At 32.2% G+C, this 26,805-nt stretch overlaps 2 protein-coding genes across 2 annotated transcripts; one reads left to right on the forward strand and one right to left on the reverse strand.

The window, feature by feature from the left end:
* The first annotated feature begins 10,617 nt into the window (after positions 1-10,617).
* On the forward strand, positions 10,618-11,462 carry LOC146944011 (pathogenesis-related genes transcriptional activator PTI5-like). The gene has a single exon (XM_085742392.1). It carries the CDS (start codon positions 10,740-10,742, stop codon positions 11,196-11,198), a length of 459 nt encoding a protein of 152 aa, XP_085598518.1. The 5' UTR covers positions 10,618-10,739; the 3' UTR covers positions 11,199-11,462.
* Positions 11,463-12,971: 1,509 nt separating this feature from the next.
* LOC146944012 (ethylene-responsive transcription factor ERF094-like) lies at positions 12,972-14,133 on the reverse strand. The gene has a single exon (XM_085742391.1). It carries the CDS (start codon positions 14,029-14,031, stop codon positions 13,204-13,206), a length of 828 nt encoding a protein of 275 aa, XP_085598517.1. The 5' UTR covers positions 14,032-14,133; the 3' UTR covers positions 12,972-13,203.
* Positions 14,134-26,805: the final 12,672 nt, after the last annotated feature.

Genomic DNA, 26,805 nt, shown 5'->3' on the forward strand with positions numbered 1-26,805 from the left:
ACTTCTGCTGTAGACATAGCAATAGTTGCATGTCTCTTGCTAGCCCAGGATATCAGATTATCACCCAGAAATTGATAATTGCCACTGGTTGACTTTCTTTCAATTCTATCACCAGCATAATCAACATCACAGAATCCAACCAACTTATAATCTAAGGATTTCCTATAAAGGAGTCCAAGATTAGTTGTTCCTTTCAGATACCTGAAGATTCTCTTGACAGCTGTCAAATGAGATTCTCTAGGATCTGATTGGAATCATGCACACAAGCATACACTGAATAAAATATCTGGCCTAGATGCAGTGAGGTATAACAGGGAACCAATCATACCTCTGTACAGCTTCTGATATACTTTTGCTCTTTCATCTTCTTTGCTTAAGGTGCATATAGGATGCATTAGAGTGTTCATCGCTTTACAATCATCAAGCTTGAACTTCTTCAGAAGCTCCTTTGTATACTTTGTTTGATGAACATAAACTCCATCTTTGCATTGATTAATTTGAATGCCAAGGAAGAACTTCAGCTCTCCCATCATGCTTATTTCAAATTCATCCTGCATTAACTTAGAAAATTCCTTGCAAAGAGATGCATTAGTAGAACCAAATATTATATCATCAACATATATTTGCACAACAAGAATATCTTTTCCAAGGGTCCTTCTGAAGAGTGTTGTGTCAACCTGTCCTCTTTTAAAATCATTTTTGATTAAGAAATTACTTAGTCTATCATACCAAGCTTTTGGAGCTTGTTTCAAGCCATATAGTGATTTCTTCAGTTTATAAACATGATCAGGATGCTTAAGATCCTCAAAACTAGGAGGTTGTTTGACATACACTTATTCTTCTATGACACCATTAAGAAATGCACTCTTGACATCCATTTGATATAATATTATGCCATGATTGACTGCATAGGAAAGAAGTAACCTGATTGCTTCCAATCTTGTAACTGGAGCAAATGTTTCAGTATAATCAATGCCTTCTTGTTGACTGTAACCCTGTGCAACAAGTCTTGCTTTGTTTCTAGTTACTTCTCCTTGCTCATTAAACTTATTTCTGAATACCCATTTTGTTCCAATAATGTTCTTGTGCTGAGGTTTGGGTACCAGATCCCACATATCATTTCCTTGAAATTGATTCAACTCTTCTAGCATAGCTAAGATCCAACCATCATCTGAAAGTGCTTCATCAACTGTAGCAGGTTCAATCATTGATATCAGTCCAATCATAGACTCTTCTTGTCTGAAATATGATCTTGTTCTTCTAGGACTATCTTTGTTTCCAATGATTTGATCCTTAGGATGTGAAAACTTGTGCTTGAATTTGCGTTGGGGTTGAATAGCTTGCTGAGAGCCATCTTGAGCTTCATCAGAAGCAACTTCATCATGTGCTTCTGAGGTGGGTTCAGCTTCTGGACTGTCTTCAGATTCAGCTATCTGGTCAGGTTCTGGAGTATCTTCAGGAACCTGTATCTCTGCTAAACTTTCATCTTGCTTTGGAGTTTTATCTCCAATGTCATCAAATTTAACGTGCATAGATTCTTCAACACAGAGTGTCTCTGAATTATACATTATGTATGCCTTTGACCTTTCAGAGTAACCAAAGAAGATTCCTCTTTGGGCTTTGGCATCAAATTTCTTTAGGTAGAGCTTGTTATTCAGGATGTAACATGTACATCCAAATTGATGATAGTAAGAGATATTGGGTTTTCTTCCTTTAAAGAGTTCATATGTTGTTTTCTCCAAAATAGGTCTGATATAGATCCTGTTCTGGACATAACATGTTGTATTCACTGCTTCTGCCCAAAAATGTTTTGCTAAATTGTTTTCATGAATCATGGTTCTAGCCATTTCTTGTAAAGTTCTATTCTTTCTTTCTACAAGCCAATTTTGTTGTGGAGTTCTAGGAGAAGAGAATTCATGGACAATTCCATGTTTTTGACAAAAATCTTCAAATGGCTCATTTTCAAAACTCTCCACCATGATCACTTCTAATTTTCAAAATCTTTGTTTCTTTTTCAGATTGAATTTATGTGCAGAATTTACTGAATACATCACAAGCAACATCTTTACTTTTCAGGAATTTTACCCAAGTCCATCTGCTATAATCATCAACAATGACTAATCCATATTTACTTCCATATAAGGATGCAGTACTGACTGGTCCAAATAAATCAATATGGAGTAGTTCTAAGGGACTGGAGGTTGAAACAATGTTTTTAGTTTTAAAAGATGTTTTCACAATTTTTCCTTTCTGGCATGCACCACAGAGTGCATCTGAATGATAATCTATATCAGGAAGGCCTTTGACAAGTTGTAACTTACTAAGCTTAGAGATTAATCTCCAGTTAGCATGTCCCAACCTTCTGTGCCACATCCATTTCTTATCATTCATTGACAGAAGGCAAATAACATTCTGGTCAACCAGTTCAGAAAAGTTGATTTTATAGACATTTTCCACTCTCTTTCCCTTGAACACAATGGATTTGTCTTCTTTGTTGATTACAGTACAGATGGCTTTCTCAAATAGCACATTATAACCATTGTCACAGAATTGACTGATGCTCAATAGGTTATATTCAAGCCCATCTACCAACCATACATTATTAATTGAGGTAGAGGAATTACCAATGGTTCCTATACCAATGATCTTGCCAGATTGGTTGCCTCCAAAATTCACATTTCCTCCTTCTTTCATTGTTAGGTTGAGGAACATGGACTTCTCTCCTATCATGTGTCTTGAGCAACTGCTGTCTAGGTACCATGATTTCCGCTTTGGCATTGCTCTTAGACATGTCTGCATTTTTCACAAGTTTAGATTTAGGTACCCATTGTGTTATGGGTCCTGGAAGGTTAGTACTGGAAGCTTTACTCTACACTTCTTGTACTTTAGGGTGTGATTTAGGTTGCTTCTGATTAACCATCACCTTAGGTTTAACACCTTTTGATTTTGGTATTTCAGAAGCAGACACTGTTTTGTTCTTCTGAACTCCAGACTTCAGGATTTTAGATTCTGGTTTCATCAGACTCTGAGGGATAGGTTCTGATCTCTTCAGAATCCTAATCTTTGAGGTTTTGGGTTCAGAGTTAGTCACAGCCTTAGACTTAAGATTCTTTGGCTTTGATGCAATCTTAGCCTTAGAGTCAGGAGCTTCAGGTTCTAACTGAACTACACTTTCACCTTTCACACCTTCAGGTATAAAAACTGTTTTTAGTCATTCCTTGATGCATTCACAGCAGGATTTAAGATTGGTTTTATTAGTTTTCACTTCTATAAAACCAATTCCTCTGCCATTGTTCTTGTAAATGCTATAAATCATAGAAGCAACTCTGGTTCTGTCAATGCCAGACATGATAAAATCTTCAAGCGCAATCTCATGGTTGCTTAAAGGTTTTCCATTACAATTTTCTTGTAGCTTCTGACACAAGAACCTGAGCTTGTCTTCATAAGTTTTACAAATGAAGTCAAAACCTCTAAGTCCTTCTTCAGAAGCCTTCAGATCCAATAAAGTTGATTCTTGTTGTTTCATTAAATCAACATATTTTTCTTTTAAATCCTTCAACTCATTGGTTCTTACTTCAAAATGTGTAAGGAGTTCTTTAAGAGACTCAATCAACTCTTCTTTGGGAATTTTAGAACATACCTCATTTTCTTCTTCTGAGTCTGATTCTGATCCAGCTTCTGAAGTTGTTGTAGCTACTAACCCAACAACTTTCTTTGCACCTTCATCAGCTTCCTCTTTATCTGATCCAGATTCACTTCCCAAATCATCCCACGTGGCCATTAAACTCTGTTTAATCTGCTTCTTGAACTTTCTTGGTTTGAAAGTTGACTTCTTTGACTTGTCCTTTGACTTCTCTTTCTGAAGATTAGGGCAATCAGCAATGAAATGTCCAGGCTTCTTGCAGATGAAGCAACCCTTCTGATCTTCTTTCTTTGAGCTTCTGGAGTTACTCCTTCTGGTAGAAACTTTCTATTCTTCTTAGCCAGATACAACAGTCTGTTGGAAAGCGTAGTCATCTCAGCATCATCTTCTTCAGAATCTGAACCAGATGGTTCTTCTTCTTCATATTCAACTACTTTGAGAGCTTTTGATGACTTGCCTTTGGATGGAAGAGCTATTGATTTACTCTTCTTAGTAGACTCATGTTCATTAAGACTTAACTCATGAACTTTGAGAGAACTAACAAGATCTTCAACACTTAAAGTGTTTAAATCTTTAGCTTCCTCAAAGACATTCACCTTTGGTCTCTATCTAGCAGGCAAACTTCTGAGTATCTTGCTCACATGATCAGAAGCAACATAACTCTTCTTCAGTATTTGTAGTCCAGAGACTAGGGTTTGAAACCTTGAGTACATCTCCTCAATAGTCTCATCATCCTTCATCTTGAACAACTCATACTGATGAACCAGCATAAGAGCCTTTGCTTATCTGACTTTCTTGCTGCCTTCATAGTTAGCACAAAGAGAAGCAAACATTGCTTTAGCAGTTGACTTGTCACTCATCTTTATATATTCTGCTTTAGGAATAGCAATGACAAGTGCTACTCTGATAATATGATGCTTCTTGTAAGTCTTCTTCTGAGCAGGAATATGTTTCTTTCTATCAACAGTAGCTCCTTCTTCATCAAGAACCAAGTCATCACCAATACCTTCTTCAAGTATGTCCCATAGTTCTTCATCTAAACTCATGACATAGTTGTAGAAGTTGGTTTTCCATCAAGAAAATTCTCCAGGGTCTCCATTGAACTTAGGAATCTTTCCTACGCTGAATTTCTTGTTGTCACCATTGTAATCATGAGCCACAACATTATGATTATGACCAGATCCATTACCTGAAACAGATTCACCAAACATGTTTTTCTCATATCTTGGACTGTTACACTGTTAGGTGTGTTATCAACAGAACCAAGGCTCTAGATACCAATTGAAGGTGAGAAAAACACAAGAAGGGGGGTTGAATTGTGTTAGATTTTTCTTCGTTTCTCCTAAACTGAAGCACACTGATCAGAAGCAAAGTGAGACAACTTCTGAAGTGATATTCAGGATCTAAATGCAGCGGATAAAAACAGAGAGAGAGAAGAAGAAAGACACAAAGCAATTATACTGGTTCCTTCCACAATCCGGAAGTAGTCCTGTCCCCCTTGCACTTCCAAGGAGAGTTCACTAAAATGTAATATCTGATTACAATTGCTCAAGCACACAGCAAGAGACTTCCTTTGCTCAAGCACACTTTGCAAGAGTCTTCCTATGCTCAAGAACACAATCAAGAGACTTCTATGCTCAAGCACAAGTTGCAAGAGACTTCTAATCAAACAAGATTACAAAGAAAAATGTTTGAGGTTGAACACTTGATATACAATCAGTGGTGTTCACAATACAAATCACATAAGACTCTTAAGACTTAAGAATTTCTAAGATATGAACTTGAGAAACAGAAATTCTAAGTGAACTTTGAATGCAGAACAATTTCAACAGAGTTTTGGCACTTGTAAAATGTTGAGTCTTGTGTTCAGCATTACCAAAACCTAAGTCTTCACTCCTTTATATAGAGGTGTGAAAGAGACGTTGTGAAATTGTCAGCACATCAAAAGAGTCGTTGTTGAAGCTTGATCAATCACCAATGATCTTTTGCCTGATATGGTTGTTGTCCTATGAAGAACCAATTTGAAATCGATTCCTATTGTGAAGGAACATTGTTGCAGGCAGAGCTGTATTCTGGAGCTGTTTTCTTGTCTTGTAGCGTGGACGCTGCAGAGTAGTGGAGATAGTGGTTGTACATTTCGTACACTTTGTACTTTGTCAACGCTCTTTGAAGATAAGCATCCAATGCCTTCAAATCTTCACAAAATGACCGTTGCATTGTATTTCCAATCTTCTGCATTGCTTTCGAATCAAATAGATAGCTTTTGAAGTGTTAAATCTTGAATCTTCAACTTCTGGTGATTTTCAGCTTCTGATGAGGTTGCTTCTGAAGAACTTCAGCTTCTGATGACGTCATCATCTTCAGGAGCACTTTGTCTTCAGGAGCACTATTGACTTCAGGAACACTTTTCTTCAGACGCTTTCAAGCTTCCTTTTCTTGATTCCTTAGCTCTCTTTTGTTCTTCAGAACCTTTATATGATGTAAATTTTTAACTATGGTCCGGTACACTTGAACAAATATTAGCTAGTCCAATCGACAATTTTTAATACCTTGTTATCATCAAAACTCTCTAAGGTTTATTGTTAAACACATTTTGTTCCAACATAATCTATTTAACATAAATAAATATATTTTTGCTAAATAAAAAAACATAAATAAATATTTTTATGATATATTTTAATTTTGAACCACCATTTAAGAAAAAGTAATTAATTTCTTTATAATTGAAATGTCAATGATAATTAAATTTAAATACCTTGCTATTGATTTTTTAATTTAGAGTATACAATTAACTTTTAAATATCCCTATTTTATTGTCTTTAGTAATTTTTTACATATTTTAATTTTATTTTGTGTTGTTTCATATTTTATAATAGGGTTTAAAACTACATGTTAATGAAATTGTGAATAAAAAATAGCGAAAAACATGTATTCAATTTTTTATTATATTAAAATAAACCCGTAATACAATTTTTTTCGAAGTGTATTAAATTATTATTATTTTTGCTAGATTATTAGAAATAAAAAAATATTGAGGGAGTCAAGTGTAGATTTTAACATAAGAGGGGAGGAGAATGTAATTCAAACTTCTCTTAGGGGAGGGGGGTGAAAGTTTTCTAATATGTTTTGAATAAGAGGGGAGGGGATTGTATATTTTAACATAAAAGGGAAGGGAAGTGTAATTCATGCATCTTAGAGGGGAGGGGAGTGTAATTTACTCTTAATTTATCATATTACTCACTTTAATCTCCAATTCAATAAGCAAATTGTCTATCTTCCTTTGCATCCAGAAAAATAAGAGGAGAAGGACACTAGGTAGATTTATTTTATGATGTTCCTCGTCAAACTTAGAAGAACTTTATGCAATTCAAACTCAACTTTGAATTGTATTCATTTATTTAAATAAAGAGAGACATTGAAATATTAAAATTATCATGACTAAAAAACAATCAACACCAAACTTGGTTTTGTCTTCCTCCATATGGTTCTGAAATGAAATGTTCCCTTTTCTTTGGTCATGATTCAAACCACGTGTGACTATCGTCTATGAGGCTCTAATCTCCTTTGGTTGAATAATAGACGAACCCCTTATTCATATTTTTAATTTTCATTTTAGTTAAAAACATCTTCCAATAGGAGATTAAATAGCTTAATTAATTTGAACTAAAAGTTAAAAAATTATAGGTTTGAATTTGCCAAAAATTTACACGTACAAATGTGAGATCCGAATTCAACCTCAAGTGAAAGTGTTTTGTTTACAACATCAACATTTTCACTTAAATAAAATTTTACAAATGAAAAAAAAATAATGATTGATAGAAACATTAAAAATGAAGTCAAAAACAAGTTGTGATGAAAAGTCAAGGAGGAAGACTGGTGCAAGACTTCTAGTAACTGTGGGATCCAGCAGCTTTTAAAATCCTACAAATAATGCTTTCAAATATTCAATATCCAAATCGCTTACGTCACCCAACTAAAATGAAGGATCCTAGTGATGCCCTCAATGACATCGTTTGTCAAGTTGGCATGTAGAATTTAAGCAACTAGATGCTGACTTGTCCCATCCCTTCGTTTTGGCCATCTGTTTTCGGCTTAATTGCAAGTTTACCCATCCCAACTTTAAGCTGCTTATCTTATTATATACAGATTCTACGTAACACTCACTAATATATACTATGAAATTTGTTAACAAATTGCATTTCAACATAGAAAAATATGGGAATTGTTAAGTTAGACATTACAACTAAGATTCAGCCACTGATACTTCTATTTATATATGTGAGTTTATAAATAAAAACTACGAATTTTTTTCTTTATCCAAATCTCTTTATTTGACACATCACCAATATTAAGAATTATTTTGTCAATTAGCTGTAATTTCAATAGAGTACTATTTAGTTTAACTTCTCAAACACACTCCATCAATGTATGTATTTTTTTTTTTTTTATAGATTCTGTATTAACCATGTCCTTTTGTAACAAAAAAAAACCGTGTCCTTTTGATCACTTTAAATCGAACTAAATCCATTGATATGATTTGGTTTTATTAAACACTGAAAACCGAATCAATGTTGATTAGGTTGGTCAGGACATTTTTTTTAGCTAAAAATGGAACAAAACCGAACCTTTACATTCTAACAAAAATGTAATAAAGTGACACAAAACCTTGTTTTTTTTTAAACAAGGTTTTGTGTCACTTTATTACTCGCTTACAAAAGATTTTAAGCTAAATTCTATAATTGATAAAACTTTCGGTTAAACTGTATATCCCAACATTGAAAAATTGAAAATAAACAAACAACTATCACAAACATGGAAGTTTCTTTAGCACTCAAGAGTAAAGAAGCTTTGTGGAAAACATGACTCAAGTTGGAATTAATTCTTTCTTGTTTAATCATACATTAATAAGTTTTTAAGGTTTCTTTTAATTTGGACCACCTTGAGTTTGGGTTGAAATTGGACCAGTTGAATATAGACAATTGATGTAGTAAAATTTTAAACTGATGATTGAGATTGGAATTTTGGAACTTGATGTCTAAGTTGTGGTTATGCAAAGACTTATGTAAGTTTAATTGCACTGGATTGTTTTTGTCAGTTTGTGAAATAGCTCCTCGCTTGACTCAAGGTCCACCCTCTCTCGTCCAACTTCTCTCTCACGTTGGGTTGCAAGTTGCAATTTCAGTTTTATTTTTAACCAGACCACCACAAACTCCCTCTCTAAAAGGTTCATTGCAACTGATTCATCTGATGAAGAAATGATTTATTAATTAAAAAAAATTAAAATTTCCATCTTCATATCTATGGGGATAATGGGAAAGGAATAGTCTCTCTTACAATATTTTTCAGACACATCATCTTTCTCTTAATGGAACCTGGGAAAAAATGTACTATTAATTTATTTTGATAGAATACATAGGAGAATTTTTGTGTGTGTAGAATACATGAGATGCTTGTTAAAAAAAGTGACACACAACAATATTGCTTTTTACCAACCCATCAATTAGAGATTCAGTTGGTATCAATTTAAACAAATTTTGACAATTATTGTTATTATTCTCCAATTCTAGATCTTTTGTTTCTTAGAATAAATTGTAATGATTTGATAAAAGAAAGGTGAAAAAGTAAATGATTATGCTAAGATGTAGGTTGTGATAGTGGTGAAGAGATTACAAAGATAATTCAAGAGAGGGTTTATGTGAGTGAAAGAAAAAGAAGAGAGATTAATGTAAAGGAAAGGAAGATGATAATGAAGGTTTGGAAGCAGAGAAGTGGGAGGAAAGAGTGACAGGGAGAGAGGAAGAGAAAGAGATGGGATAGTGTGTTGTTCTCCTACACATATTCCTTTTAAAAAATTAATAAAAATTACTGGTTGTAACCTCCAATACTAGGTTATTTAAGTGGTCCAAATTGAACCAAAACTCAAAGTGGTGCAAGTTAAATGGACCCAATTTTTAATATCAACAACAACAAAATTTAAGGGGAGATATATATATATATATATATATATATATATATATATATATATATATAAGAGCGACTTGTTGGTTGAAGGAAGTGAGTTAAAAAGTAGAATGATAAGGAGGTTGAAAATTTGATTTTCACTCTACTAACATTTTTTGTTTTAAAAAAAGAAATTTAAATTTCTATCCTTGCAAAGAACAATCTATATTCTTAAAATTTGAATCAAAATTCTTCAACAATGTGTCATGCAATGCCACTATAGCTCTAGAATGTATTGAATCTACGAACACATTCAAAATGTCTCTTTGGTTAATCATTTTATTTTATGGATCAAATTAAAAAAACAAAAAACATACATGTTTCCAAATTAAGCTAACTAACAAATTACGCATGACCCTTTCAAAAAAAAAAAAATTACGCATGACCAAAATAATTGATCAAACACTTATATGTATTTTCTTTACTATTTTGATGCATTTAAAAACTATAGTAATAATATCTACTAACATTGGTCGGGTTTAGCAAATAAGCTAGAATCCCACAACATGATGAATTAAGTTCGAATCATGATAAAAAATATATATTTATATTTAGTATATGATACACCTTAAATATGAGTTCATTTTACATATTTTGTTCATATTCTTTCACTAATATATAAAGACAAATGATAACATATAAGATGTTGAATTTATCGATAAATATTTTCAAAATACCAAATTTTTTTATAATTTTTGCTAATAGATAATTAAAAATATTTAATGTTAAAATTATGCATCTTTATTCTATATGTTGATCATTCGTTTTGCAAGGGAGGAATTATTATGATAGCTTTTTCCACATTTTAAAGATCAAAACTACTACTTGGCAAATTAAGTGCAATATTGTAAATACGAGGAAAACTCATGGCAATAATAAACATAGTGAGAGAAAGAAATTCCACTTTCCTTCGTGTTCCATAAAACCTTCTTCTGAACCACGTAATATTCTACGTCCCCACATTTACCAAATTGTTATGCTTCTAGATATATAATGCAAAAGTCTATAACCACTTGACACAACACAACCTTCTCAAATCCCAAGTTCCCATTCACTCCTTAAAAACCATCGCAACACCAAAGAAACAGACATAGCCATGGTTTTATTTTCACAATCCCAAACAGAATTTCCCTTAAACGAGAATGACTCACAAGACATGGTCATATACCAAATCCTAAACGAGGCTAATGCTCTAACCAACACATTTGTACCACATAGGAACCACCACCATCAAGCTATGTTGAGTGGCTTAGAACCAACAAAGACTATTGCCAAGAAGCACTATAGAGGAGTAAGGCGTCGTCCTTGGGGGAAATACGCGGCGGAGATTCGCGACTCGGCTCGTCATGGAGCTAGAGTATGGCTTGGAACTTTCCAAACAGCTGAAGAAGCTGCTATGGCTTATGATAGAGCTGCTTTCAAAATGAGAGGTTCAAAAGCTTTGCTTAATTTCCCTGCTGAAACTGTTGCTGCAGCTTCCATGCAAATGGAATTTTCTAATTCTAAGCTTAACTTGAATAATCATCACGATTCTGAATCAAGTGCTAGCAGCTAGGATCCAAAGCTGAGATTACAAATATGTTAAAAGGGTCCTTGATATTTTATTCTTCTTGTATAAGTTATTTTTGTAATTTGTTTAGTGTTTGGGTTATTTGTTGTTGCGTCTCTCATGAGTCCTTCCTATGTCTCTGTATATGTATGAAGATAGATTAATGTTCTGCAAATTAAAGGGAAAATGTATGCATAGTATTAGCATTGATGTAGCAATTCAAAGTTAATTTAAACTTCTGAATGGAGGATGAAAATATTATTTGATTGATATTTAAGCTCATATTGGAGAGTATAATGTTATAATTTTTTCTAATATTCTGTGGGCTATAATCAGCTGTGTGTTTTGGTTTATTAAAACGGGTTGATGATGTTTAGGTCCAATAAATATGATCAATTGATAACAGATTTTTGGACATCTAATATTGATTTGTGTAGAAACACCGTGTAAGTCTGGTCACTAAGGCCTATGGTGAGTGGTAGTTAGGGTTGTATGGGTATCTAATCAATCCAATTTAGAATTAGTTGTCATTAGGATTGATATGTCATTAGGTTTTCACACAGATTAAGAAAAATGTATAAATGAAGGGAAAAGTGGAATATATTGTATTGGAAATGATAAAAGTAGTATTATTTAGTGTTATATTGTATTGGGAATGATGAAAGTTGTATTGAAAATTGAAATGAGTCAGTTATTTTGGGACACTTTTTTTTAGAAAATGTGTCAGTTATTCCGGGACGGAGGGAGTACAAAATTTGTCTTTTATTAAGGGTAGTAATATTATATATAAAGTCAATATTTGATTATATTTGAAAAACTGAATAATAGTAATGCATTATGACTATTATCTAAACTAAGAGTTACAATTTATTTATTACTTGCAAGAATTATTGTTGTCTAATATTTGTCGTTATCAAGCACATGTCTTTGAAATTTGTTTCGCCATTTTGTAAAATTTGACCAAACTTCTCTCTCGAACAACTCATTGCAAAAATAAAAATAGTCAAAAAATCAGAACATGCCTAAGGTGTGGTTAGACGTGAAAATTATACATGAATTAGAAAGAATTATTATGTGAAGGAAAATGTGTTTTTTTTGTTGTTGTTGAAAGAATGTGAAGGAAAATGTTGTAAAAAAAGACTATTCCGAAGTGGTCCGTCCACTCTGCATTTTAGGCCCTTTTCCAAACACACAATAAGCGGTAGAGAGTGATTACTAACAAGATCCTTATATAGTGACCAAAATCAACTTGAATGAAAATGAAACAACAAGGGAGTAATTGATAACAGTTTCATGGTCTTTTTTTTAATCACAATTTCTTATGTAACCATGTTATTGCTACAAAGTTTACACTGTCGATTAGTTTTTCTTTTTTTAAGAGAACCATCGACGGTCTTTGTTGGGGTAGAGAGAACTTGTTTGGTACACATGGCGAGTTCTCGTCTTCTAATAAAATTTTCTTCATGTGCATGAGTAAGAGATCAAACTATCGATCCATCCACTGTTGGTTCTTAATCACAATCTTTATTGTACCTCTTTGTAGTGATCCAATATAATTATGCATGTTTTCAAAATATTCTTTTTTTTTTTTTGGTACAATGTTTTCAAAATATTCTAATACACTGTACAAATACAAATACAAATACATGCAATACATGCAATACACATTCCTTACACTAACCTCATCAATATTTTGTCAAAGAAAAACCGTCAGAAATTTCTCCTTACACATCTCATAAAATTATTATTAATTTTCTCCTTCATCCTTACTCGTTTTCTTAGATTTCTACCATCTCTAAACAAGTTTTATGAGTCATCACATGATGATGATTAAGAGCTAGCATTTGTAACCGTATGGAACAGTATATGTATATGGCAGCAGTTTGTTCATCTTCATTTTATACCAAACCATCAATTCCAAAGTTTGATAATACATAGAACAAAATTTACAAATATAAAAGCAATAAATAAATAAATTGCTATTAAACTAACAATCTAATTTGTATTTCTGTCAAAAAGATGAGAGCAAACTGTCCAAGTAATCAATTCCTAGGTCCTGAAATACAAAAATATCATTTTCTAACATGTCTTCCAATTCCAACGCTGCCATCTTTTTGGTTGCAGGTTCTTCAATATTCATCACATCAACAACAAATTCTCCTCTATCCCTTAATCCTCTCTTCCTTGAATCCAATAAACTTTCTCTCTTTGTAACATCAACAATTCCTTTCTTACCACATCCTAAAGCATTTATATTTCCAACACTCTCAATTGGGAAATTAAGACATGCTTTTGAACCTCTAATTCTCAAAGCAGCTTTATCATAAGCTAAAGCAGCTTTTTCAGCTGTATCAAATGTACCAAGCCAAACTCTTGCACCTTTCTTTGATGAATCTCTAATTTCAGCTGCATATTTACCCCATGGCCTTCTCCTTACTCCTCTATAATGTTTTTCAACTCTTTTTTTCTCTTTTCTCACACCATCTTCTTCTACCTTTTCCTTTGATTTACACACACTTTCAATTTCCATCTTTTTGTTGCATGAAAAATCTTCTTTATTGCTTATTGCAGTAATTGGTAGAATATCATCTAAAAGCTCTTCCCAGTAATCTGCTCCCATTGATATCCATCTTCCTAAACTTGGAAGCCTTTGAAGTATTTCCATCGAACCGTCTCTTTCGCCAAGATTAGGTAATTCTTCCCACGGCTTAGAACATTCTGCTTCATTTCCATTTGTTCTTGCATCATTGCTGGTAATTTTAGCCCATATATTCTCAAGAATAGACCCTTCAGAAGTTGCATGATGATCATTACTATTGTGAATGTGAATATTTTCCATGTTGGTATAAACACATAAATGAGGAATTAGAGAAATAGATATCGTGAGTGAAGGTATATAAAGCTATATATGTGTAGTGTGAAGGGTATTTGACAGCTAAGGTTTTGCTTTAATTTTTGATTAAATGTCAATGAATGGAAAAAACCACCTAGGAAACTTGTGTATTAATACATTGACCACCTATGTTTATGGAGGATTTCAGGATTTTTATCACTAAGACATGATTTATAAAGTGATTTGTACATTTTTTTATTGATTAGCTCTTGACTTGTGTGCTTGTTCAATCATTTGGAAGTTTATCTAACACGTATATTTTGCATATTTTATGAGTTGAATTTGAATACATTCCTCAAATACATTGATTCATACATACAACATTATGAAGCAAGAGGGGCTGATGGATTTGAAAGCTGGCAAGAGCCAAGGACTTAATTGGTTGCTTTCTGTTGGAGTTCAATTGGAGTCTTTATATAATTATGAGATTGACATAATTTTTTTTTTTATATAAAATAAAAAATTTAGGTGATTTAGATTCCGGAACTCACTAGGATCGAGATAGACCTCATGACTGATTCGGCTATAAGAGTACTTAGAAGTTAGAACATAACTAATTTAGTGTAAGTTAAATTTAACCATTGCTTCATCGATGCATGGTAATAGTCCTTCTAACTAGTTAGAAATCCATTGCATAATTACACTGAAATTACTTGAGAGTTAGCCAAAAAATAAAGAGACGAATGAATGGTTAAACTACTACTATAAAGTTGTTTATATCTTACGAAAATGATGACTTAACCACAGATTATCATTTAAAAAACTTTGACCCTGGTGAAATTTCTTGAGCTAAAAGAAATAATATACTAACGCTAGCAACTTTATTTTTGTTATTCTTTTTATTTTATTTCCTTTTGACATTACTAGTTCGGCTAATCCTAGCTTCCTATGCATGTAATCCTAGTTTCCGGAACACTCCCATATGCATGTATACACGTTTTTGTTGCTGAAGATTTTTGGTTTAAAGAAGCATGTTCCTAACATTTATTTATATCATGTGAGGGCAACTGCTGCATAGATTTTTTGGCCAATCTCAGGCGCTCTTTAAGGTTAGGTGTGACCTTTTGACATGCTCCCCCATCGAAGTTGGAGACAGTGTTGAGGCTTGATGCCCCAAACTGAACATTGTTTGTAGGGTTTTCTTTCTTTTTTTCTTTTTGCTTTGTCATTCTACCAAAAAAAAAACCCCTAGCTTCATATGCATGTAATTAACGATTCCGCCTCATTTTTTTTTTTGAAAGAAACGATTCCGCCTCATTGTTCTCAAGGTTCTTACTTACCAATATTGGTAGAAAATTAAAAAAAAATGTGTTTGATTTGTCTAAGCTTAATAAATAGACTTATATCACTTGATCAAAATGAATAACAAAGCAGTAAATTCAACAATACCATGAACCTATTCCAAATCAAAACAATTTGGCGTGAAACAATACACAAGGAGAATCATCAATTTCTTAGAGATAAAGAAAGGTGAGGTTGATTAAGGAAGTGTTCAAGTGATAGATTAATAGAGAGATTACTATTATTAAAAAAACAAGCCACACGGTTGGGTCTTTAATACAGCTTTATTCTTGGAGGACTAATTAATTAGAGGCTTAATTAGTATTGAAGCAAGCAAAATGCAACGTGTGCTAAATGCGGCCCTGCGTCCATGGTTCTATTCTATGAACCAAAAAAATAATGCTATTAAGAAATGACAATGGAAACTTGTGGCTTTATTACTTATTGAGGGATAATACTATCAATTTTCATAGCATTGACATGGCTAATTCCAAATTGCGTGGTTTCACATCAAAATCCCAATGGAATATACTTCTCATTGTCATGGGTGTAGTATTTCCGTGTTGGGCCTTGATAAAAACTAGCTGAAAATTGCTCTCCTCCATTTCAAAATTCCCCGTTCCTTTGACTTAACGGAAGTTAATTCAGTCTCAACATTTTTTCAGCGGTAGTTAATTTATCACCCTAACACTTTTAAGATCCGTTGACCCGATTTAAAAGGTAATTAAACCGATCTAAAAAATGGCAGCGTGAGTTAACTAATATTTATTTTAACCGTTGAGAGATTACCTTATCTCACCCTTTATATTTATGTAACACCACACATGATTCCTAAAGCTTACTTTTTGGATATCATAATTTGTCTTAGAGTGTGTTTTTAATAATATTGAATAATAATATCAAAATTAACAAATGAATTACTCCACTATCTAAATATGTAGAATTAGTGTGTTGTTCAAACTCTCCTAGAAGTGACATCAGAGCCGAACTCATCTTGATGTGGGAGCATGAGTATGATCATTATATTGGATAATGTTATAAAATGTAGAAGACTCATACTAGAGAGATTAGTCGACATTGACAATGAATGAGCTAAATATTAGATATATAAGATAGGTAACTCATGTACTTATTGTTTCAAGATTTTAGATAACTCATGGTACTAAATTAATTGATTTAATATCCATACCCAATCAATATATGGTTGGTTTGACTCGTAAGAGACACCGACGCCTTATACAAGTTGTTGGGAATTCGATTTTTGTCTTTTGTATTGGGGAAGACAATTCGATTGAAAGAAAACAACCTATGTGCCAAACATATCGGAGCACTGATTTTGTCCCTAATCAAAATTTAACTCAGTAGACTACTAAAAGAAGTACTGTAGTGCTGATTTTGTATGATTTCTTAAGTGAATTTAATTTAATTTCTGAAAAGAGGGGAAAAATAGAGTATTACTTTTCCCACTCTATATCATTCTCGCACGTCTGTGTTTTTTTCCAAAAATGCCCCTGTAATTTTCGAATTTTAGAATCCCAAACTGAGTTTTTCCTTTGTTATGGGGTGAAAAAAAATGAGTTTTTAACCAATTCTGATTTTATAATCCGAAAACCTCAAAAAATAAGGTGCGTTCCTTGATTTTTTTTCTTCTTCTTATTATAGAATCTAAATACCCCCTAAACACCATTTTTTCAAGGAAAAACAGTTTGGATTATATAATCCGAACTGTATAAGCACAATTTCTGAACATGTTTGTAACATGGATAGTCATTTTAAGGACAATATTAATCTTTCTAACCCTCATCCATCTGTTTTGGGTTAGCAGTTTTTAGGCAAAAATTCGGGTTTTAGGCTACTTGATCGGATTGTTTCTAAACTTCTCCAAAAAATTAGGTAAAATTCAAGGATCAAAACTCCCTTAGGCTTTGTTTGCGAGTTTTGAGGGGAAGGAAAGGAAAGGCTAAGGAGGGGAAGAGAAGGAAAGGGAGGGAAGGGAGAAAGGAGGGAAAATCTTCCCATTGTTTGGGAGTTAAAGAAACCAACAAGGAAAGAGGATGGAGGGCTTATGTGATAATTTTACTATTTTACCATTTTTTTTCTCTTAAAATCAATACATTATGTTATACTTTGTAATTTATCTTGTAAATTATAATTGGAATTTTGAATTATTATGAGGAAAAAATTGTTAATTTGTATGTTTAACCCCCCCAAACCCCCCAATTTGGGGGAACTTTAAAATTGGACAAATGAAGCCCTTCAAAACCCCCCAAAACCTTTCCCTTGTTTTTTTAAAACTCGCAAACAAAGGTTTACCTCTCCACAAGCCTTTCATTTCCCTCCCCTCCCCTCCAAAACCCAACTCGCAAACAAAGCCTTAGAAAATTTCGAAAAAATTTACATTAGTTTCATTTGATTTTTAAATTTTTTTGTGGTATTTTTATATTTTTATTTGATAGATTTTTAGCATTTTTTACTTTGTGTTTTTTGTTGTTTTTAAAAGCAAAATTCAAAACTCCAGAAATGAGAGATATTCTGATTGCTGATTATACGTAAACATATTTCGGATTATAAAATCCAAATTAGTGAAAAATTATTTCGGATTTTAAAATTCGAAAACCTCGAGAACATTTTTAGAAAAAAAATAGGACGCACAAAAAATGAGTAGGGTGGAAAAAATAATAGTCAAAAAAATATAACGTTTTCAAATTTAAACACCCAAATTCTCCGATCCCATTATCAACTAGTTCATCTCTAATGGAATTGCTCCCAACACCCCCAGCGTTACTAGTATCGTCCTCATAGGTTATTTTTCTACTTTTTTTTTGATATTATATGTCATGGCATATCAATATCATTTAATATATGTCATGGCATATCAATATCATTTAACCAGTTCCCCCGGGGCACCGGTTAATATTTCCTTTAATATATTCATTTATTTTTCTGCAAAAATATCTCTTTTGAAAATTAGGTTTTATTTTCTTATTTATTTTATGCTTCGATGCTTAATATATAAAGGATTAAATATATATTTTAGTTGTCCTCGTGAACTTAGCTTGATTGGGACAATGCATAAAATATGCAAGGTCCGGGGTTCAAACCTCGGCCACTACAAAAAAAAAAAAAATTTAGTCCTTGCATAATCAAGAGCTTTTAGGCTTTTTGTTTAGCCTCTGTTCAATTTTAATTGAACTTTTAGTCCTCTATATATAATGTTTCAATTTATAAAAATAATCCTTATTTTAAAAACAATTCCTATAAAATGCAAATAAAATTCCTATAAAATGCAAATAAAATTGAAAAGAAGATACTTTTAGTCCTCAAAATAATTCCTATAAAATGCAAATAAAATTGAAAGCTCGTGATTTTATAGGGATTTAAAACATATTTGATCAATATATAAAATATTATTTCTATTTGTTAGTTTAGAAAGTACTAAAAAAAAATTAGATTTAATTGCACTTTTGATTGATCTACTTCATCACGCTAAAAAGATAGTCCTCCCTTTTAAGTTTAAACTTGTTGGTCCTCAAATACTACATTTGTTGTAATTTTGGTCCAACTTATATTTTTGTTTTAAAAATATTTTTTTTTTTTGTCTTAGATGAAGTGGTAAACCACTTAAATTAAACTCGCACATAACTGTGAGGTTCTAGGTTCGAACCCGGGTCACGACGTCCGACCTTGTAATTTCGCCATCTGCCGGTTGAGCTAGGACTTCTAGACTAAAAAAAAAAAATTAATCCTTCAAAATGGTATTTTTTGGTCTCAAAAAGGCATTTTCTATTCAAAATCAAATTTTGGGAAAAAAAAAATTCGATTGTTAGAGTCAAAATCTGGATTGAGAATAATTGAAACAAATGAGATACTTGAAGACCGACAATTTCAATTTTAAAAAATGAAACCATTTTCACAAGTTGAATAAAACGGGAGGACCAAAAAGTGAATTAAGCCCAATTATCTCTATCTTGAAATATAGGATTTTGTTGAGAAATTTTCTTCTCCATTGTTCTAGGATCTTGTCAAACTTTAAAATCATCGATTATTTTTATCAAATATTCCCTACTAGTTATGATAGGGATGGTTAAGCTAAGCAATAATCTCCTAAAGAGTAAACTTAGAAGAAAAAAAAACTCACACAAAGATCTGAAGTTCAAATTCGGGTAAGCATAGAAAATATATACAACCCAACAATCTTGTGATCGTCAGTTGAACTAAGTCTTATGAACAAAGGCCTACGGTCTAACTTACGTTAATGCTAGACCATAATTTTATTTTAAGTAGAGAAGACTATTTATCTAATAATATTAGGCTACATACCATGAAAAATATCTTTTATGCATACCAGGCCAACTTGTGGTCTTACTTAAGTAAATATAAATAATATTTGTTTGATATGATTATTATATTATATTTTGTATTTTTGATTGTAGTAAATTTGTTAACTTTTTCAGTAATAAAAGATTATTACTCAATATTAATTTACACCTATTTAAATGTATTATTATAAATTAGAATTGAAGCGAAATATCGTGTGTGTGTTTATATATAGTCAAATTCTCAAAATTTTCATGTTAATTATTAAAAGAAAGTTTAATCTCATTTATGTATTTGTTGATTATTCTATTTAAACATGTATCACTATATTTTTTCAAGGGGACTGCTAACTCACGACCACCTAGACATGAAGAAGTGAGTTAACAAGCCTACTCTCACTTGTTTTTTTACTAAAAAAAATCACTTTCTAAAATTTTTACTAAAAAAAATCACTTTCTAAAATTTTAAGTCTGTTTTAAATAAAGGGCTTTTCTGTAAATGTCCTTCAAACCGTTTCTGTAAAATTATATAGGCTCGTTGTTGCATGTTGTGTTAATCTGCCGTTGAGCACGGTCCTTAATAAAGCCAGTTAAGTCTTTCATTTTTTGAAGCAAAAACAAACTAAAGTCTGAATATAATATACACACACTTAAGAATTACATAAAAGATTAACAAAAAAATTACATAAATGAATAAGCATGTTTGGGAAAAAAATATTAAACCATGTTTCTGTAAAATAAATAAATAGATGAACGATTATTATTTGGGAAAGAAAATGGTTCCACCATCATTTTATTTCTCTAACCTTTTCCATTCGTTTTGACATACGGTGGTTTGTATTGCCGAGACAAAACCAACGATCATGACATGAATCTCGGAACATGGTCGAAAAAGGATTCCTCAAGAGCACCATTTTATAAAACTACATTATTGTCCATTCATTGAGGTACTATTTTTTTAATAGATATAGTGGTTTTTTGTCAATAGCAAATGAGAGTGCTCTTGTTAACTTACTCTTTCACGTTTGTAGGTGAGAGTAAGTTTGTAACACCCAAGACGTGGCTTTCGATATCCCGCCAGTTGGATACGAAAGGTTCCCACCAGTTGGAACGGGCACTATCCGTAAGGATGACCTCATGTTAATAAGAGGAACCGAATCACATCGAAATGAGAGGGATCCAGAGGCCGTGTAGGTATGGGACTACATGGTTGAAGGAAGGCTTATAAGAATTGTTAGGTACTACCCATATCAACAAGATGCATCTTCTTTTCGGTAGCTCATTCCATAAGAACTCCACAGTTAAGCGTGCTTGGCTTGGAGTAGTACTAGGATGGGTGACCTACCGGGAAGTTTTCCGGTAAGCGTGCGAGTGAGGACAAAACACGCTGAAAAGACTCGTGTTGGTTTGTGGGGTTAGTCGGCAATCCTAAAAGCAGTATGGGATGTTACAAAATGGTATCAGAGCAGACCTCTCCCAGTACGGTGTGGTTCGGGGACGAACCAGGCGGAAGCTGGTGGGCATGTAACACCCACGACGTGGCTTTCGATATCCCGCCAGTTGGATACGAAAGGTTCCCGCCAGTTGGAACGGGCACTATCCGTAAGGATGACCCCACGTTAATAAGAGGAACCGAATCACATCGAAATGAGAGGGATCCAGAGGCCGTGTAGGTATGAGACTACATGGTTGAAGGAAGGCTTATAAGAATTGTTAGGTACTACCCATATCAACAAGATGCATCTTCTTTTTGGTAGCTCATTCCATAAGAACTCCACAGTTAAGCGTGTTTGGCTTGGAGTAGTACTAGGATGGGTGACCTACCGGGAAGTTTTCCGGTAAGCGTGCGAGTGAGGACAAAACACGCTGAAAAGACTCGTGTTGGTTTGTGGGGTTAGTCGGCAATCCTAAAAGCAGTCTGGGATGTTACAAAGTTAGCAACCCTCTTTCTTCACATATGATGTGAGTAGACTTTTAAAAATGTTAACATGTCATATTAAACTTTCAAAATGTTAGATTCATGCTAAAAAATAAGTCTGTAACACTAAAAGTCAGACTCAACCCTAATATTTTTTTTATAGATCGAGATTCAAGTATTGCAAAGGTTAGCTTGGCCGAACCTATTATAACCCCTAACTGGCACTATCAATTTTTTTAATTTAATTCAGTAAATAATTTTTTTATTTAGCGACGAATGTTATATTATACAATTAAGTTGATTTAACATTTTCTGATTATCACATGATTTAAACAACTTGCTCTCTATATTAAAAGCTTATGATATCTTGTTTCAGTGTTTCACCAACAAAAAAAGCTTATATGTTATCGAAAGAATTTATTGGGTATACGAGTTAGCTATCCATTGGTCCTGTGGAGTCTAGATGTATTATGGGCAAATGAGAATGGGAGGTTATTAAATGCAAGCTGTCAAATCCACCCTAGTATAATCCTTTTATTTTAGTTTTTTTTTTCTTTTCTTTTCAAAGATGATATAAATAGATTAAAAACATACTCCTAATGTAGTTTTTTTTAAATAAAATAAAATTGTATTTAGTTCTTTTTATGCGATAATAATAGATAAATTAACTACCCAAATTAATAAGCATGTAATTTTTAAAGTAATGCATATGAATTCTAATAATTTTTTTAACTCATCTTAACTTTGATAAGAAATTGATCAAGATATGTTTTGTTTAGTAAATTTTTTTTGAATAAAATTGTATAAAGTTCTTTTTTTGTCAAGTAGTTTAGTAGCTATAAATTCACCCTATAAGATGGATAAATGGAAAATATGAGGTTCGAACCCTAACCTTTATATATTATAGGCAATATTCTTACTAATTGAGCGATGCTCACGGGGATTGGGGGTTTTATTATTTGAGAATATATATAATATAGCCAAATTAATAAAGCACACAATTTATATAGTAATGCATATGAATTATAATTTTTTATTTTAATTAAAGTAGATAATGCAAGATGAAAATTATCAATGCATCAGAAATTAGTTGGATTTGTTATCTTATTGTGCTAACCGAAAATGTGTGAAAGGTAGGTGTGGAAAGTTTGTGTTGTGAGTGAATTATAATTTATTTTTATTTTAAATTTAAAAAAAGGTAAAGAAGTACTTGTACTAAATAATATACTTGATTGTACTTTTAATCCTTCTATTGTATTAAACTCACGAATATAGTTCCACTTTTTTAAAATTGAACTTTTTAATTATTCTATTTTCGTATGTGTTTGCAGTTTTGGTCTCAACCCATGTTTATTTTTTCAAAAATGGTGATTTTTGATCCAAGAAAAAGGCGATTTACTGCCTCAACATTGAATCTAAGGACAAAGCCACTATTGAGACCAAAATTCATATTTTTTTATGCAAAAATTCATCATTTTTTTATTTAAAAATATGGATTGAGATTAAAATTGTAACGAATGTTAAAATTATTGGGAAAAACCCAAGTCCCACATCGGATAGACAAGACTCTTGAGAAGAGTTTATAAAGTGGAGGCAATCCTCACCTTACAAGCCGGTTTTGTAAGGATGAGTTAGGCCCCAAATTTCAACATGGTATCAGAGCTTGTCGAATTCAAGGGCCACCTACCTATTCACGCACCAAGCCCAAAGAGTGCTGGGCGTGAGAGGGGTGTATTGGGAAAAACCCAAGTCCCAAATCGGATAGACAAGACTCTTGAGAAGAGTTTATAAAGTGGAGGCAATCCTCACCTTACAAGCCGGTTTTGTAAGGATGAGTGCAATCCTCACCTTACAAGCCGGTTTTGTAAGGATGAGTTAGGCCCCAAATTTCAACAAAAATAGAGGGACAAAAAGTTCTATTTTAAAAAAGCAGGGAATAATTTTGTGAGTTTAATAAAATAAAAAGTGCAATTGAGAGAAAAATATAACTATAAGTCATGCTAGTTCAAATAGTATTTCAAAAGTTATAAGTTAGAGCAATAAACTTGGTTATCAAACACCTCTCATATGATAGAAATTTTTTACTAGATCAACATAAGATACTATGTTCTAATTACATGTCGTTGTTTGACCATGCACGCTTACACAATCTATTTTGATCATTGTTTTTACTAATATATAAATACAAATGATAATATTTAAGATGATGTTTGATTTGTCTCAATAAATATTTTGAAAATATCAACTTTTTATAATTTTTAATTATAAATAATAAAAAACATTAATGATCAAAGATGTATATTGACATATATGTATTGATTGACTGTAACATGTATTTAAAAAGAAAAATATAAGCTAACTTCTTCACCTTATCATAAATCATAATCTAATTGACAGCCCATTCCCAACCACAAAATCAGTTTGATGTGGCTTAAGGTAGTATCACATGCATAAACAAATATTTATGCACACAAAAAAACATGCATAAAAGAATTTGTACCTGGTTTTGGCCCGTGTCCTATCATTCTGCACGATAGTTGTTAGTACTTTTGCATACATACATAAATGGCAAATTCAGGCATTTATTTCAGTTACATTAATAATATGAATTTAATTATGATATTTTTTGTTGTGATAATGCATAATATATGTAAGGTTTGAGGTTTAAACTTAATTATGATATAATATCATCGTAAAATATTATACACCATCGACAAATAACAATAAATGATTTGATAGTTATAATTGATTAACATTGGTGTAAAGAATTTTACACTCATCATAATGCATATTAGTTAAACCTTAATAACATATACTCTTTTCTACTCTCAAAAGGAAGAATTTCTTTCTCTTCTTTTTGTTCATTTTTAGCTGTTACTTTTTTAAGATTTTTTATTAGTTTATTATTTTAGACTTCAATGCAATATTAACTACTGTTTTTTTTTTTTTTTGGTACAAATATTAACTACTGTTTTATCATTAATGATACCTTTAAATATTTAATGCAGAAAAAAATAGGTAGAACGAAATGATTAATAGTTTTATTTTAAAGAATGAAATGATAAATAGTTAAACGAAAATACTATTTATCACGAGAGCATATTTCACGAGTAATCCCGACACACCTAATAGCTGACTCTTTAATTTTCTGCCGAAAAGCCGGAAATGCTGAATGTCCCGAGGGAGTTTATCCCGAATTCATCCCTAATGCAATTTTTTGCTGTCCACCATTTATGCATGTATGCCGCATTTTCCGTAACAGTCAAAAAGCCAACATGCTGCTTCACAAAATCACACCTCGGGATGTTTTTGCAAAAAAAGAAATCGGGAAGTATAGCACTGCTCATTTTCTGCAGCTGTTGTATGGTTAGTGGGGCCTTTTTTTTTTTACCATTGTAATTAATCTATCGTGATAAATTCGTTATAAATTCTCTCGTGATGTTTAGCATCACATAGTTACAAGTATTGTAAAAATATATAAATAATTTTATCATAATTAAAAAAATTGATTGACTTTATTAATACTTATAAATAACCTTCAAATGACAACTGAAAACAACACTAAAATTTGTCATTACCTTTTTGTTGCATTTGTTCTTGTTTTGATTGGGGCGAATTTAAGAGTTCATTGCGTTATTTTCAATCATAAAATTTTACATTATTTTTTGACAAACAGTGGCAAAAAATAATTCTTACTTTTCTTTAATACAAATAGTTGCAAAAATCAAAGTGCAAACAAGATAATATATATTTAACAAGCATAAAGTACGTGTGGGATTAAGTTATCCAGAGAGGAGAAATATGTTATAGGTGTATACATAAATATGCAAAGTTAAGTCCTGATGTGGACAATTGGTACTCTTCCATGTCCTTGGACAGCTTTGCCTCTAGTTGGCAACTATCTTTGTCTATATAAGGTCCTTTTGGAGAGAACCATTTAGGGGCTCACTTTCGAGTTTGGAGCATAAATATATAAATATAGAGTAAATCATATATAGAGAGTAAATATTTTTATTTGAATTTGAATTCAAGATTTTCAACTTTTTAACCCTTAATTCAAACTCAATTGAGTTACCGAACCCCATACACAGAGTAAAGATTATAAATTATTAATACCAATGTAAATATTATATTTTTTTTGGTGGTGACCGGGATTCGAACCCCGGACCTTGCACATATTATGCATTGTCCATACCAATTGAGCTAAGCTTACGAGGACTAATGTAAATATTATATATGAGAAGAGATTAATTCCTATAACTTTTTACATGTGCATTTAATCAAATAATACTAAGTAGATATTTTAGAAATTAGCTTTAAAAAGGGTATTATACAGGGATTTGATGCATGTATAAAAAAATTACACCGTCGGTGTATGCAAATTAAATTCTTTATATGATTATTTTTTGCCAAGGAGGCATTAAGTTGATAGTAACGAGACACTAGAATCCTTTATTTTGTTTGAAGTTTTCAAATTTTTTGGTTGTTGTTTAAAGTGTTGTTCTTAGGGATATTTGTCCTCTGCAGACTTTGATCTTACCATATATTTGACATTTCTTTAAAAAATAATATATGTTTGGCATCAACTTATAATAGTTTGTGGTATGTGATGCATTTTAATTTGATACAAACTTCTTTTTACCTCTTAAAAAAAAGTCAAAAGCAACAAATAAGCTACAATAAAGTGCTATGAGAATTACGTCATTCATCATTACTTCAATCTTGCATTGCATGGGATAATTTCTGTCGTTATATATGATTGCTTATGTGGCAATTCATATATCCAATCTCCCGCAGCTATAATTCGTTGACCATATGCAAATTATGCACACTTTTGTCTTATCTCTTATGTGCCTCATAATCAAACCTCAAGCACAAACCTTACATATACATTATAAATAAAGGTATGAGTATATTTATTTGAAGAATAGGTATAAATTATAAATAATTATAAACTTTAAGTTTTCATACAATTTTTTTTCTTCTTCTTAATTTTTTTTTTTTGGTAGAAAAAGAGGGCTTACGCCCAAAAACGAAAAAACACTAAAGAGTTACACGAATATTTCTAGGCATGCAAGCACCAGAAATGTCATCACAAATGAGACTTAAGATCCCACTAGGAGGAGTCTCCATAACATGAATGTTAAAAGAGTCCAAAGAGAAGCTAAAATTAGCCATCCAATCAGCACTTTTATTTCCCTCCCG

This window comes from Medicago sativa, chromosome 2 (genome assembly GCF_051527215.1).
Source record: "Medicago sativa cultivar Bolivia chromosome 2, Bolivia_mono, whole genome shotgun sequence".
NCBI classification, from domain to species: Eukaryota; Viridiplantae; Streptophyta; class Magnoliopsida; order Fabales; family Fabaceae; genus Medicago; species Medicago sativa.

Excerpts from the sequence above, each read along its gene's own strand:
- LOC146944012 (XM_085742391.1), bottom strand. The coding sequence starts at position 14,031 with ATGGAAAATATTCACATTCACAATAGTAATGATCATCATGCAACTTCT.
- LOC146944011 (XM_085742392.1), top strand. The coding sequence starts at position 10,740 with ATGGTTTTATTTTCACAATCCCAAACAGAATTTCCCTTAAACGAGAAT.